The 14,100-nt window shown below is 46.3% G+C and overlaps 1 protein-coding gene across 2 annotated transcripts in view; it reads left to right on the top strand.

Moving 5' to 3' along the window:
- Positions 1-14,100, top strand: part of arhgef28a (Rho guanine nucleotide exchange factor (GEF) 28a) — a 571,388-nt gene that overhangs the window by 140,205 nt on the left and 417,083 nt on the right. For both annotated transcript variants that reach the window (XM_038805467.1, XM_038805468.1), the window contains exon 4: positions 317-610. In XM_038805467.1, coding sequence (XP_038661395.1) covers positions 317-610 — 294 coding nt within the window. The remainder of the gene's footprint in view (positions 1-316; positions 611-14,100) is intronic.

Genomic DNA, 14,100 nt, shown 5'->3' on the forward strand with positions numbered 1-14,100 from the left:
ATGGCAGCTTGAGAATTCCAATTCATTTAATTAAATCAATTCGGAATAAAAAGCTAGTATGGTAACAATGAAACTACCAGATTATCATTCAAACCCATGACCATGTGATTGATTTCTAAATGTCCTTTGAAACAGTCCAGTAAACCACCTAGTTATATTAAACTGCTACAAGAAGTATAAGAATGAAACCTCAACCTCCTGACTCAGAAGTAAATGAGCCAAGGCTGACACTTAAATATATCTATTTTATTTAATACTGCATTATATTTAGCACTGCATTTGTAATTTCCATACTTATTCATGGGTTTTGTTGCAGGTCACGATACTTTGGAAGATGTTACAGTTTCTGCCTGCATGTATACAGAAAGAAATTCGGTATCTATCGTTGGCTGCAGTAAGATAACCTATGTTGAGGATGTAGCGTCAAAACTAGCTCAGGTTCTGGTTGAAAGTGTTGACACAGTGACTTGCACTAGTCACCTGACCCTGCTTGAACAATTTAGCCTAACTATAGAGGCTGTGCAGTCCTTAGATGAGAAGATGACTGCTGCTATTGAACATTTAGAATTACCACCATCTTGGAATCTGCTTGGAAAGTGGGCAGGACAAGGTAATTATATAGTTAATCTTTTGTTTACAAGGGAATGTTGTGCTTTTCAAAATTAGCAGTAGATAGAAAGATTTGTTATTAGGGAAGTTAAGGATTAAATCAGATTTAAATAAGAGGTGTACAATGTGCAGAGGGTAATTGTTTCATTATTGATTAGCATTGTTTAAGGTGTAATTGGAAGTTATTTATATGATGTTAAAGATATTTGAGTACTGTGTTAGGAATAAAGTTTGTTTTGATATACAATGGGGGCGATTTTCCGCCCCCAACGCCGGGTGGGAGAATCACGGGAGGGCCGGGCGAATCACAGAACGCCGCCCTGGCACCCCCTGTGATTCTCTCCCCCCCCGCCAAAAATGGTGTGTCGCGTTTTGTGACAGGCCGCTCGGAGAATCGCCGCTGGCTGCTTCTAACGCCGACCGGCGATTCTCCGGCCTGGATGGGCCGAGCGGCATGCCAAACCCGACCAGTTCACGCCGGCGCCAACCACACCTGGTCGCTGCCGGCGTGAACAGCGCGCAATCGCTGTGTGTGGGGCCGGTGGGAAGCGGAGGGAGGATCGAGCACCATGGGCGTGTCTGGCCCGCGATCGGTGCCCACCGATCGTCGGGCCGGCGTCTCTAAAAGATGCACTCTTTTCCCTCCGCCGCCCCGCAAGATCAAGCCGCCATGTCTTACGGGGCAGCGGAGGGGAAGACGGCAACCGCGCATGCGCGGGTTGGCGCCGGCCAACCTGCGCATGTGCGGCTGACATCACTTAGGTGCTGCCGGCCGCGTCATTCCCGGCGGGCCACTTTGACGCAAGCGTCAAGGCCTGGCGCGCGAAATTCATGCGCCGCTGCTCCTAGCCCCCTGGGGGGGGGGGGGGGGTAGAATAGGGTTGCGAGGAGTGGCTTCCGACGCCGGAGTGAAACACCCCAGGTTTCACTCCGGCATCGGCTGTTTGTCTCCCTTTGGGAGAATTGCGCAGTCCTGGAGCGAGGTATCCTTTCATCACATCCTTACATAATCAAAATAAAATATTGGAGTTTTGTCCAGTATCCGAGCCACTGTTGGGTCACCAGGGGCTGGACTCTCCCCTACCCTGCGTGACGGAGGGTCCCGGCGTAGGGGAGTGGCGCCAACCACTCAGGGGTCAGGCCTCCCCAAAGGTGGGGAATTCGCCCCATCTTTGGGGGCCATCCCCGCGCCGGAGCGGTTGGCACCTGAAGACTGGCGCAAGAAACCGGCGCCCCCGGCAGCGGGGCTGGCCGAAAGGCTTTCGCCGGTCGGCGCATGCGCCGGCAGAGACGTCAGCGGCCAGCTGCCGCTGACGTCACCACCGGCGCATGCGCGATGTGGCTTTCTCTTCCGCTTCCGCCATGGCGGAGGCCGTGGCGGCCGCGGAAGGAGAAAGAGTGCCGCCAGGGCACTGGCCCGGAGTCTGAGCGGGGGGCCCCGATCGCGGGCCAGGCCACCGTGGGGGCACCCCCCAGGGTTTGATCGCCCCCCGCCCCCTCCCCCCCCCCCCCTCCCAGGACCCTGGGGCCCGCTCGCGCCGCTGATCCCGCCATTACAGAGGTGGTTCAAACCTTGGTGGCGGGAGAGGCCTCCCAGCGGTGGGACTTCGGCCCATCCGGGCCGGAGAATCACCGCAGGGGCTTCGCCGATCGGAGTGGCGAGATTCCCGCTACCGTCACTTCCCGGGTGGCGGAGAATCTCTGCCACGGCGGGGGCGGGATTTTAGGCGGCCCCCGGCGAGTCTCCAACCCTGCTGGGGGTTGGAGAATTTCGCCCCGGGATCGTAATAGCAACCCAGAAAAAGATGAATATGACTCGTGCACCAGGATGAAATGACGGATTAAAGGATGAACAGAGCCAGAGCTTGCAAAAACACAATTGCTCCCCTAAAATACAATAATCAATTTGGAAGTTACATATGCAGGTAATAGCCAGCCTGTTTGCTCGGAGATAAGTGGGATCATTTTCAATTTTATGTCCAGACAGTATCCTAATAAAATGGATTGCCCACCTTTTACAGAACCCATCTGATTTGTATTCTGTTGATTTCATTGGAACCCAAAGCGGATGGGTGGGTCAGATTACTGCCCAGATAATAAAGTTGAAAAATACTCATGAGATATCCAGCTATAAGAAATCCTTTGAAGGTGCCAAAGCATGTTGATGTTGTTAGGAAAACTAAGTTAGTTTTAAAGGACTTATATTAGTGTTGGAAATAAGGTACACTTTTAAATGTGTTTAATTTAATTTAATGCCTCTGTCTTGGAAGGGCAAAATCCTATAGCTGGATTCATGCTGGACAAAGATGTTTGTATGTGTGGGGGCTGTTTTCACTTTTCACTGTGATTCTATTGTGCTTAGAGAGAGTAATGGCATGAAGAATAAATAGGCCAGCAGAGGTATGTGGGTGTTGCATTGCAACTAGAGGCCCTTGTAAGGTAAAAAAGCTTTTTGTTTTAGTTTTACCTGGTTATAATGCAGTTGGAGACAGGTCATTGGGGAGTGAACTTCTCCCAAATTTGCCACAAGAAAGACTGGACAGGACAGGAGCTGCAAAGAGGCAGGCTTCCTAGAGCACCAGTTACTGTCCAGATAACCAGGGAATTGGGACAAAAAGAATGTTTAAGACAATGTTTAAGTTAAGCGAACAAAATTCAAGGAACAGTAAACAAAGTGTTCTGAGTTCAAGAGACAATTGCAGTAATCACATTTAAAGTGGAACAGCAGCACTCAAAGGTAAATAAAATGCCTGATGCCATTTTACTAGAGTCTGGTTAAAGCAATTGTGAACAGTTTGCACAGCAGTCAAGATAATGGGACCCTAAAGAGATTGGCGTAAAATCCATGCATGGATTCGCTGTTCGAAATGGAGCAGAAACTTTGTTTAAAAGTGACCTTTGGAAAACCTGGTCTGGAATGCAACCTGCTAAGGAAAAGCAAAATAATGTGAAAATAGCGTGTTTTTGGGAGTGGAGTTTGGAAACACTCGTGGCAATCATCTTAGGATATTTCAGGAGAAGTCCATAGGCACTAACTTGGCATCAGAGTGGAGTGTGTATTTGACCATATTCATCTTGTGTGCTTAAAAGGAACTTTGTGTGTTAATGAGACTATTGTAGCTTAAGATTGTAGCTTGGGATGGCATGGTGACACAATGGTTAACACTCCTGCCTCACAGCACTAGGGACCTGGGTTCAGTTCTGACCTTGACTGATTGTGTGGAGTTTATGCACTCTCCCTGCGTCTGCCTGGGTTTTCTCCCATGAATGCCAAAAATGCCCAGATTAGGTGAAGTGGCATTCTAAATTGCCCCTTAGTATCCAAAGATTAGGTGGCGTTACAGGGATAGATAGGTTGGGGGTGTAGGCATAGGTGAGGTGCTTATTTTGAGGGTCGGTGCAGGCCTGATGGACCCAATGGCCTCCTTCTGCACGTTAGTGATTCTAAGATATACTTTGTAATCCATGTTAATCCAAAAACCTGTGTGTAATTGGTGAGCTAAGAGTCATGGAACTTTACAGTTCGGAAAGAGGCTCTTTGGCCCATCACATCCGTGACAGCACTTGGGCACCTAACTATTCTACTCCCATTTTTCAGCATTTGGCCCGTAGCCTTGTATGCTCTGGCATCTAAACGCTCATTTAGAAGTTACATCGGAGAAGGAGGTCATTGGGCCCATGGAACATAAGAACTAGGAGCAGGAGTAGGCCATCTGGCCCCTCGGGCCTACTCCGCCATTCAATGAGATCATGGCTGATCTTTTGTGGACTCAGCTCCACTTTCCGGCCCGAACACCATCACCCTTAATCCCTTTATTCTTCAAAAAACTATCTATCTTTACCTTAAAAACATTTAATGAAGGAGCCTCAACTGCTTCACTGGGCAAGGAATTCCATAGATTCACAACCCTTTGGGTGAAGAAGTTCCTCCTAAACTCAGTCCTAAATATACTTCCCCTTATTTTGAGGCTATGTCCCCTAGTTCTGCTTTCACCCACCAGTGGAAACAACCTGCCTGCATCTATCCTATCTATTTCCTTCATAATTTTAAATGTTTCTATAAGATCCCCCCTCATCGTTCTAAATTCCAACGAGTACAGTCCCAGCCTACTCAACCTCTCCTCGTAATCCAACCCCTGCAGCTCTGGGATTTACCTATCTCCTCTGCACACCCTCCAGTGCCAGTACGTCCTTTCTCAAGTAAGGAGACCAAAACTGAACACAATACTCCAGGTGTGGCCTCACTAACACCTTATACAATTGCAGCATAACCTCCCTAGCAATGAAGGACAAAATTCCATTTGCCTTCTTAATCACCTGTTGCACCTGTAAACCAACTTTCTGTGACTCATGCACTAGCACACCCAGGTCTCTCTGCACAGCAGCATGCTTTAATATTTTATTGTTTAAATAATAATCCCGTTTGCTGTTATTCCTACCAGAATGGATAGCCTCACATTTGTGAACATTGTATTCCATCTGCCAGATCCTAGCCCATTCACTTAACCTATCTAAATCCCTCTGCAGACTTCCAGTATTCTCTGCACTTTTTGCTTTACCACTCATCTTAGTGTCATCTGCAAACTTGGACACATTGCACTTGGTCCCCAACTCCAAATCATCTATGTAAATTGTGAACAATTGTGGGCCCAACACGGATCCCTGAGGGACACCACTAGCTACTGATTGCCAACCAGAGAAACACCCATTAATCCCCACTCTTTGCTTTCTATTAATTAACCAATCCTCTATCCATGTTACTACTTTACCCTTAGTGCCATGCATCTTTATCTTATGCAGCAGCCTTTTGTGTGGCACCTTGTCAAAGGCTTTCTGGAAATCCAGACATACCACATCCATTGGCTCCCCGTTATCTACTGCACTGGTAATGTCCTCAAAAAATTCCACTAAATTAGTTAGGCACGACCTGCCCTTTATGAACCCATGCTGCGTCTGCCCAATGAGACAATTTCTATCCAGATGCCTCATTATTTCTTCCTTGATGATAGATTCCAGCATCTTCCCTACTACCGAAGTTAAGCTCACTGGCCTATAATTTCCTGCTCTCTGCCTACCTCCTTTTTTAAACAGTGGTGTCACGTTTACTAATTTCCAATCCACCGGGACCACCCCAGAGTCTAGTGAATTTTGGTAAATCATCACTAGTGCATCTGCAATTTCCCTAGCCATCTCTTTTAGCACTCTGGGATGCATTCCATCAGGGCCAGACTTTTCTACCTTTAGCCCCATTAGCTTGCCCATCACTACCTCCTTAGTGATAACAATCCTCTCAAGGTCCTCACCTGTCATAGCCTCATTTCTATCAGCATGTTATTTGTGTCTTCCACTGTGAAGACTGACCCACAAAACCTGTTCAGTTCCTCAGCCATTTCCTCATTTCCCATTATTAATACTCCCTTCTCATCCTCTAAAGGACCAATATTTACCTTAGCCACTCTTTTTTGTTTCATATATTTGTAAAAACCTTTACTGTCTGTTTTTATATTCTGAGCAAGTTTACTCTCATACTCTATCTTTCTCTTCTTTATAGCTTTTTAGTAGCTTTCTGTTGCCCCCTAAATATTTCCCAGTCCTCTAGTCTCCCACCAATCTTTGCCACTTTGTATGCTTTTTCCTTCAATTTGATACACTCCCTTATTTCCTTAGATATCCACGGTCGATTTTCCCTCTTTCTACTGTCCTTCCTATTTGTTGGTATAAACCTTTGCTGAGCACTATGAAAAATCGCTTGGATGGTTCTCCACTGTTCCTCAACTGTTCCACCATAAAGTCTTTGCTTCCAGTCTACCTTAGCTAGTTCTTCTCTCATCCCATTGTAATCTCCTTTGTTTAAACACAAAACACTAGTATTTGATTTTACCTTCTCACCCTCCATCTGTATTTTAAATTCCACCATATTCCCGTAACGGCTTCCCCGAACAGGCGCCGGAATGTGGCGACTAGGGGCTTTTCACAGTAACTTCATTTGAAGCCTACTTGTGACAATAAGCAATTTTCATTTCACTGTGATCGCTCCTTCCAAGAGGATCCCTAACTATGAGATCATGAATCAATCCTGTCTCATTACACAGGACAAGATCTAGGACCGCTTGTTGCCTCGTAGGTTCCATTACATACTGTTCTAAGAAACTATCGCGGATACATTAGAACATAGAACATAGAACATAGAACGATACAGCGCAGTACAGGCCCTTCGGCCCTCGATGTTGCACCGACATGGAAAAAAAAAACTAAAGGCCATCTAACCTACACTATGCCCTTATCATCCATATGCTTGTCCAATAAATTTTTAAATGCCCTCAATGTTGGCGAGTTCACTACTGTTGCAGGTAGGGCATTCCACGGCCTCACCACTCTTTGCGTAAAAAACCCACCTCTGACCTCTGTCCTATATCTATTACCCCTCAATTTAAGGCTATGTCCCCTCGTGCTAGCCACCTCCATCCGCGGGAGAAGGCTCTCGCTGTCCACCCTATCTAACCCTCTGATCATTTTGTATGCCTCTATTAAGTCACCTCTTAACCTTCTTCTCTCTAACGAAAACAACCTCAAGTCCATCAGCCTTTCCTCATAAGATTTTCCCTCCATACCAGGCAACATCCTGGTAAATCTCCTCTGCACCCGTTCCAAAGCTTCCACGTCCTTCCTATAATGAGGCGACCAGAACTGTACGCAATACTCCAAATGTGGCCGTACCAGAGTTTGGTACAGCTGCATCATGACCTCATGGCTCCGGAACTCAATCCCTCTACCAATAAAGGCCAACACACCATAGGCCTTCTTCACAACCCTATCAACCTGGGTGGCAACTTTCAGGGATCTATGTACATGGACACCGAGATCCCTCTGCTCATCCACACTACCAAGAATTTTACCATTAGCCAAATATTCCGCATTCCTGTTATTCTTTCCAAAGTGAATCACCTCACACTTCTCCACATTAAACTCCATTTGCCACCTCTCAGCCCAGCTCTGCAGCTTATCTATGTCCCTCTGTAACCTGCAACATCCTTCCGCACTGTCTACAACTCCACCGACTTTAGTGTCGTCTGCAAATTTACTCACCCATCCTTCTGCGCCCTCCTCTAGGTCATTTATAAAAATGACAAACAGCAACGGCCCCAGAACAGATCCTTGTGGTACGCCACTCGTAACTGCACTCCATTCTGAACATTTCCCATCAACTACCACTCTCTGTCTTCTTTCAACTAGCCAATTTCTGATCCACATCTCTAAATCACCCTCAATCCCCAGCCTCCGTATTTTCTGCAATAGCCGACCGTGGGGAACCTTATCAAACGCTTTACTGAAATCCATATACACCACATCAACTGCTCTACCCTCGTCTACCTGTTCAGTCACCTTCTCAAAGAACTCGATAAGGTTTGTGAGGCATGACCTACCCTTCACAAAACCATGCTGACTATCCCTAATCATATTATTCCTATCTAGATGATTATAAATCGTATCTTTTATAATCCTCTCCAAGACTTTACCCACCACAGACGTTAGGCTCACCGGCCTATAGTTACCGGGGTTATCTCTACTCCCCTTCTTGAACAAAGGGACCACATTTGCTATCCTCCAGTCCTCTGGCACTATTCCTGTAGCCAATGATGACCTAAAAATCAAAGCCAAAGGCTCAGCAATCTCTTCCCTGGCTTCCCAGAGAATCCTAGGATAAATCCCATCCGGCCCCGGGGACTTATCTATTTTCACCTTGTCCAGAATTGCCAACACTTCTTCCCTACGCACCTCAATGCCATCTATTCTAATAGCCTGGGTCTCAGCATTCTCCTCCACAATATTATCTTTTTCTTGAGTGAATACTGACGAAAAGTATTCATTTAGTATCTCGCTTATCTCCTCAGCCTCCACACACAACTTCCCACCACTGTCCTTGACTGGCCCTACTCTTACCCTAGTCATTCTTTTATTCCTGACATACCTATAGAAAGCTTTTGGGTTTTCCTTGATCCTACCTGCCAAAGACTTCTCATGTCCCCTCCTTGCTCGTCTCAGCTCTCTCTTTAGATCCTTCCTCGCTTCCTTGTAACTATCAAGCGCCCCAACTGAAACTTCACGCCTCATCTTCACATAGGCCTCCTTCTTCCTCTTAACAAGAGATTCCACTTCTTTGGTAAACCACGGTTCCCTCGCTCGACCCCTTCCTCCCTGCCTGACTGGTACGTACTTATCAAGAACATGCAATAGCTGTTCCTTGAACAAGCTCCACATATCCAGTGTGCCCAACCCTTGCAGCCTACTTCTCCAACCAACACATCCTAAGTCATGTCTAATGGCATCATAATTGCCCTTCCCCCAGCTATAACTCTTGCTCTGCGGGGTATACTTATCCCTTTCCATCACTAACGTAAAGGTCACCGAATTGTGGTCACTGTCTCCAAAGTGTTCACCTACCTCCAGATCTAACACCTGGCCTGGTTCATTACCCAAAACCAAATCCAAAGTGGCCTCACCTCTTGTTGGCCTGTCAACATATTGTGTCAGAAAACCCTCCTGCACACATTGTACAAAGAACGACCCATCCAATGTACTCGAACTATATCTTTTCCAGTCAATATTAGGAAAGTTAAAGTCTCCCATAACAACTACCCTGTTACTTTCGCTCTTTTCCAGAATCATCTTCGCCATCCTTTCCTCTACATCTCTAGAACTATTAGGTGGCCTATAGAAAACTCCCAACAGGGTGACCTCTCCTTTCCTGTTTCTAACCTCAGCCCATACTACCTCGGAAGAAGAGTCCCCATCTTGCATCCTTTCTACCACCGTAATACTGTCCTTGACTAGCAGCGCCACACCTCCCCCTCTTTTGCCCCCTTCTCTGACCTTACTAAAGCACCTAAACCCCGGAACCTGCAACAACCATTCCTGTCCCTGCTCTATCCATGTTTCTGAAATGGCCACAACATCGAAGTCCCAGGTACCAACCCATGCTGCCAGTTCCCCTACCTTATTTCGTATACTCCTGGCATTGAAATAGACACACTTCAAACCACAGACCTGAACACTGCCGCCCTCCTGCGAAGTCAAAACTGTGCTCCTGACCTCTCTACTCTCAATCTCTCGCACCCCAAAACTACAATCCAGGTTCCCATGCCCCTGCTGAATTAGTTTAAACCCCCCCAAAGAGTACTAACAAATCTCCCCCCCAGGATATTGGTGCCCCTCAGGTTCAGATGTAGACCATCCTGTCTATAGAGGTCCCACCTTCCCCAGAAAGAGCCCCAGTTATCCAGAAATCTGAATCCCTCCCGCCTGCACCATCCCTGTAGCCACGTGTTTAATTGCTCTCTCTCCCTATTCCTCATCTCACTATCACGTGGCACGGGCAACAACCCAGAGATAACAACTCTGTTTGTTCTCGCTCTGAGCTTCCATCCTAGCTCCCTAAAGGCCTGCCTGACATCCTTGTCCCCTTTCCTACCTATGTCGTTAGTGCCAATGTGGACTATGACTTGGGGCTGCTCCCCCTCCCCCTTAAGGACCCGGAAAACACGATCCGAGACATCACGTACCCTTGCACCTGGGAGGCAACATACCAAACGTGAGTCTCTCTCGCTCCCACAAAATCTCCTATCTGTGCCCCTGACTATTGAGTCCCCAATTACTAATGTTCTACTCCTTTCCCCCCTTCCCTTCTGAGCAACAGGGACAGACTCCGTGCCAGAGGCCCGTACCCCATGGCTTACCCCTGGTAAGTCGTCCCCCCCACAAGTATCCAAAACGGTATACTTGTTACTCAGGGGAACGACCGCAGGGGGTCCCTGCACTGACTGCTTCTTCCCAGTCCCTCTTACAGTTACCCATCTATCTCCAGTCTTTGGTGTAACTACTTCCCTGAAGCTCCTATCTATGACCCCCTCTGCCTTCCGAATGATCCGAAGTTCATCCAGCTCAAGCTCCAGGTCCCTAACACGGTTTTTGAGGAGCTGGAGTTGGGTGCACTTCCCACAGATGAAATCAGCAGGGACACTGACGGCGTCCCTCACCTCAAACATTCTGCAGGAGGAGCATTGTACTGCCTTCCCTGACATCCCCTCTAGATTAAAAAAAAACAAGAAAAAGAAAAAGAAAGGAAGAGCTTACCTGATATTACCTCAAACCCTGATCCCGCTGAAAGGTAAGCAAATTTAAAGGCACTCACTCACCTTCACGACAGGCCCCTGCTCCCGCTTCCCAACCACCGTGGGGTGGGGGGGTTGGTTAGAGGAGGAGGTAGGGTGGGAAACACTCACAAAGTGTTTCGGGTTTAACTGTCACTTGCCAACAGCCCCTCCACAAACCACCTTCAACTTAGGCTGACCGCACTGCACGTATGCAAATTTCCCCAGAACAGCTGATCAGTAGCTCTGCTATGCTGCCCTCTGCTGGTTGCTTGCCTTTACTCAAACTCCTTGGGTCTTCTTCGCAGGTTCACCTTCAACTTAGGCTGACCGCACTGCACGTATGCAAATTTCCCCAGAACAGCTGATCAGTAGCTCTGCTATGCTGCCCTCTGCTGGTCTAAAAACTATAAACTCCTCCTCAAGGTTGCCTTGACCGACCTGGTTAAATCAATCGACATGTAGATTAAAATCCCCCATGATAACTGCTGTGCCATTTCTACATGCATCAGTTATTTCTTTGTTTATTGGCTGCCCCACCATAACGTTACTATTTGGTGGCCGATAGACTACTCCTATCAATTACTTTTTCGCCTTACTATTCCTGATTTCCACCCAAATGTATTCAACCTTATCCTCCATAGCACCGATGTCATCCCTTACTATTGCCCGGGTGTCACCCTTAAATAACAGAGCTACACTACCTCCCTTACCATCCACTCTGTCCTTCCGAATAGGTTGATACCTTCGAATATTTAACTCCCAGTCGTGACCATCCTTTAACCATGTTTCAGTAATGGCCACTAAATCATAGTCATTCACGATGATTTGCGCCATCAACTCATTTACTTTATTCCGAATACTACGAACATTCAGGTAAAGTACACTTATGTTGTTTTTTTTACCTGTTTTGAATCTTAACATCTCCAGTTTTATTCCTTTTAGTATTACTGGGCCTATTCACTGAGCTCCCCTCAAGTCACTGTACCTTGTACTGTCGCCTTTTTTGATTTTTGACTATGTCTTCTCTGCCTTGCACTTTCCCCCTTACTTCCTTTTGCTTTTGTCCCTGTTTTACTACCTTCCAACTTCCTGCATCAGTTCCCATCCCCCTGCCACCTTAGTTTAAACCCTCCCCAACAGCTCTAGCAAACACCCCCCCAGGACATCGGTTCCAATCCTGCCCAGGTGCAGACCGTCCGGTTTGTACTGGTCCCACCTCCCCCAGAACCGGTCCCAATACCAGCACCGGTCCTTGGAAAGAGCACCCCATCTAAGCCCACACCTCCATCCCATCCCCGCATAACCCAGTAACCCTACAAAACCTTTTTTGACACTAAGGGCGATTTATCATGGCCAATCCACCTAACCTGCACATCTTTGGACTGTGGGAGGAAACCGGAACATCCAGAGGAAACCAACGCAGACACGCGGAGAACTTGCAGACTCCACACAGACAGTGACCCAGCCGGGAATCGACATGGGACCATGGAACTGTGAAGCAACAATGCTAACTGCTGTGTTACCGTGCTGCCCCCTATTAAAGATATTTACAATATGTATATAAATCTTAAAAGTTGTGAGGATTCCTGCCTCAACCCCCCTTTTAGGCAGTGAGTTCCAGATTCCAACCACCCTCTGGGTGAATAAGTGTTTCCTCACATCTCCCCTAAACCTCCTGCCCCATAACTTAAACCTATTGGGGGAGTATTGTCTCATCATCCAATTTTTTCATGTTCAGTAAATGCTTAAATTAATTAACTTGTATTGCAAACAATTTGTTGTCTTCTTGGATTATTTTACAAACTTCAAATCTGATTATGATGGACTACTGAGAATCATTGAAAGGAAATTGATCTCTGATCAGAAGGGAAATCTTTTGCATAATATTACGGAATTGTCACCTTTTACTCTGGCTTGTGAGATACAGAGATTAGTTGGAATGTGGCTCTAAAACAGGTATCCAGAAGTAGCAATAAAAAGGTCTATCGTTTTTCCTTGGCCATTTCTAATCAAGAATTGTGTATAGGGTAATCTGCTGATTTTATGGGCTGTGGTCTAGACTAAGGGTGATCTTTTGTTACGTGAATGAGAAAAACGATTGGAATATAGTCTGAATCATACTGGCGACTATAAATACATTTTCTTTCGTGACTTAACATTGTAAATATCTTTAGGAAATTGCATTTGTATGATTAGATCATTACAGATCTCCCCAATCATGAATCATTTGGAAGGTTGTCAGTAAAACATTGTGATCATGCACAGCCTCTGCTGAGAAATCTGAACAGGCCCTTCAATTGTATCTTCACATTGTTCAGATGCCCTACATATAGGAGCATTGCAATGTCTTTCAAAGCCCATCTAACTTCACAGGTGTGTCTGGGCTGCAGTGGAGATCATACCAGACCATGGTCAAAAATAGCATTTATCCTTTGACACCAAATATGACTTTTGTTTTGGATGACATTTTTGCGTTTTTCCTCAGCTGAATAGAAACCCATTATCAATGGCAGAAGAAACTCTTTAAATAGTATTTTTTAATTTTTCGCCAAACATAAATGAATGTTGCATTTTTCAGTACTATAGTGTATCTGAATGTGTTGACTCATTGAGGTTATTTGGGATACACAAGAATCAGGATCAGGAGTAGACCATAAGGTCACCGACCCTGCTCTGCCGTTCAATATGATCATCGCTAATCTTGGGCTTCAGTTCCACTTTCCCACCTGCTCCCTCCATCCTTTAATTCCCTAGATGCCAAAAATCTGTCAACTCAGCCTGAAATGCATTCAACGATGGAGTATCCACAACCCTCTGCTTCCGAGGATTAAGTATCCTTTGAGTGAAGGTTTTCTCCTCATTTCATTCTAAATGATTGGCCCCTTTGAGACTATGCCCCCATGTTATGGATTCCCTGACCAGTGGAAACAATCTCTGTGTCCAAATCTGTCAAGACACTTCACAATCTTATAGGTTCCAATGAGATCGCCTCTCATTCTTCTAAAACCCGTGAATACAGGCCCAATTTACTCAGTCTCTGATCATAGGACAGCCTCCTCATCGCTGGGGCCAATTTAGTAAACCTTCATTGACTCCAGCAACTCAAAGTGCCCATTTCACAAGTGCATACTTAGTCAGGCATCCTGTCTGTACTGCCTCCAATGTAAATATATCCTTCCTTATATACCTTTGGGGCGGCACAGTGGTTAGCATTGCTTCCTCACAACTCCAGGGTTCTGGGTTCAATTCCAGCCTCAGGTGACTTTGTGGATTTTGCACTTTTCATGTCTGCGTGGGGTTTCTCTGGGTGCTCCGGTTTCCTCCCACAGTTCAAAAATGT

The sequence above is a fragment of the Scyliorhinus canicula genome, chromosome 8 (genome assembly GCF_902713615.1).
Source record: "Scyliorhinus canicula chromosome 8, sScyCan1.1, whole genome shotgun sequence".
In the NCBI taxonomy this organism is placed as follows: Eukaryota; Metazoa; Chordata; class Chondrichthyes; order Carcharhiniformes; family Scyliorhinidae; genus Scyliorhinus; species Scyliorhinus canicula.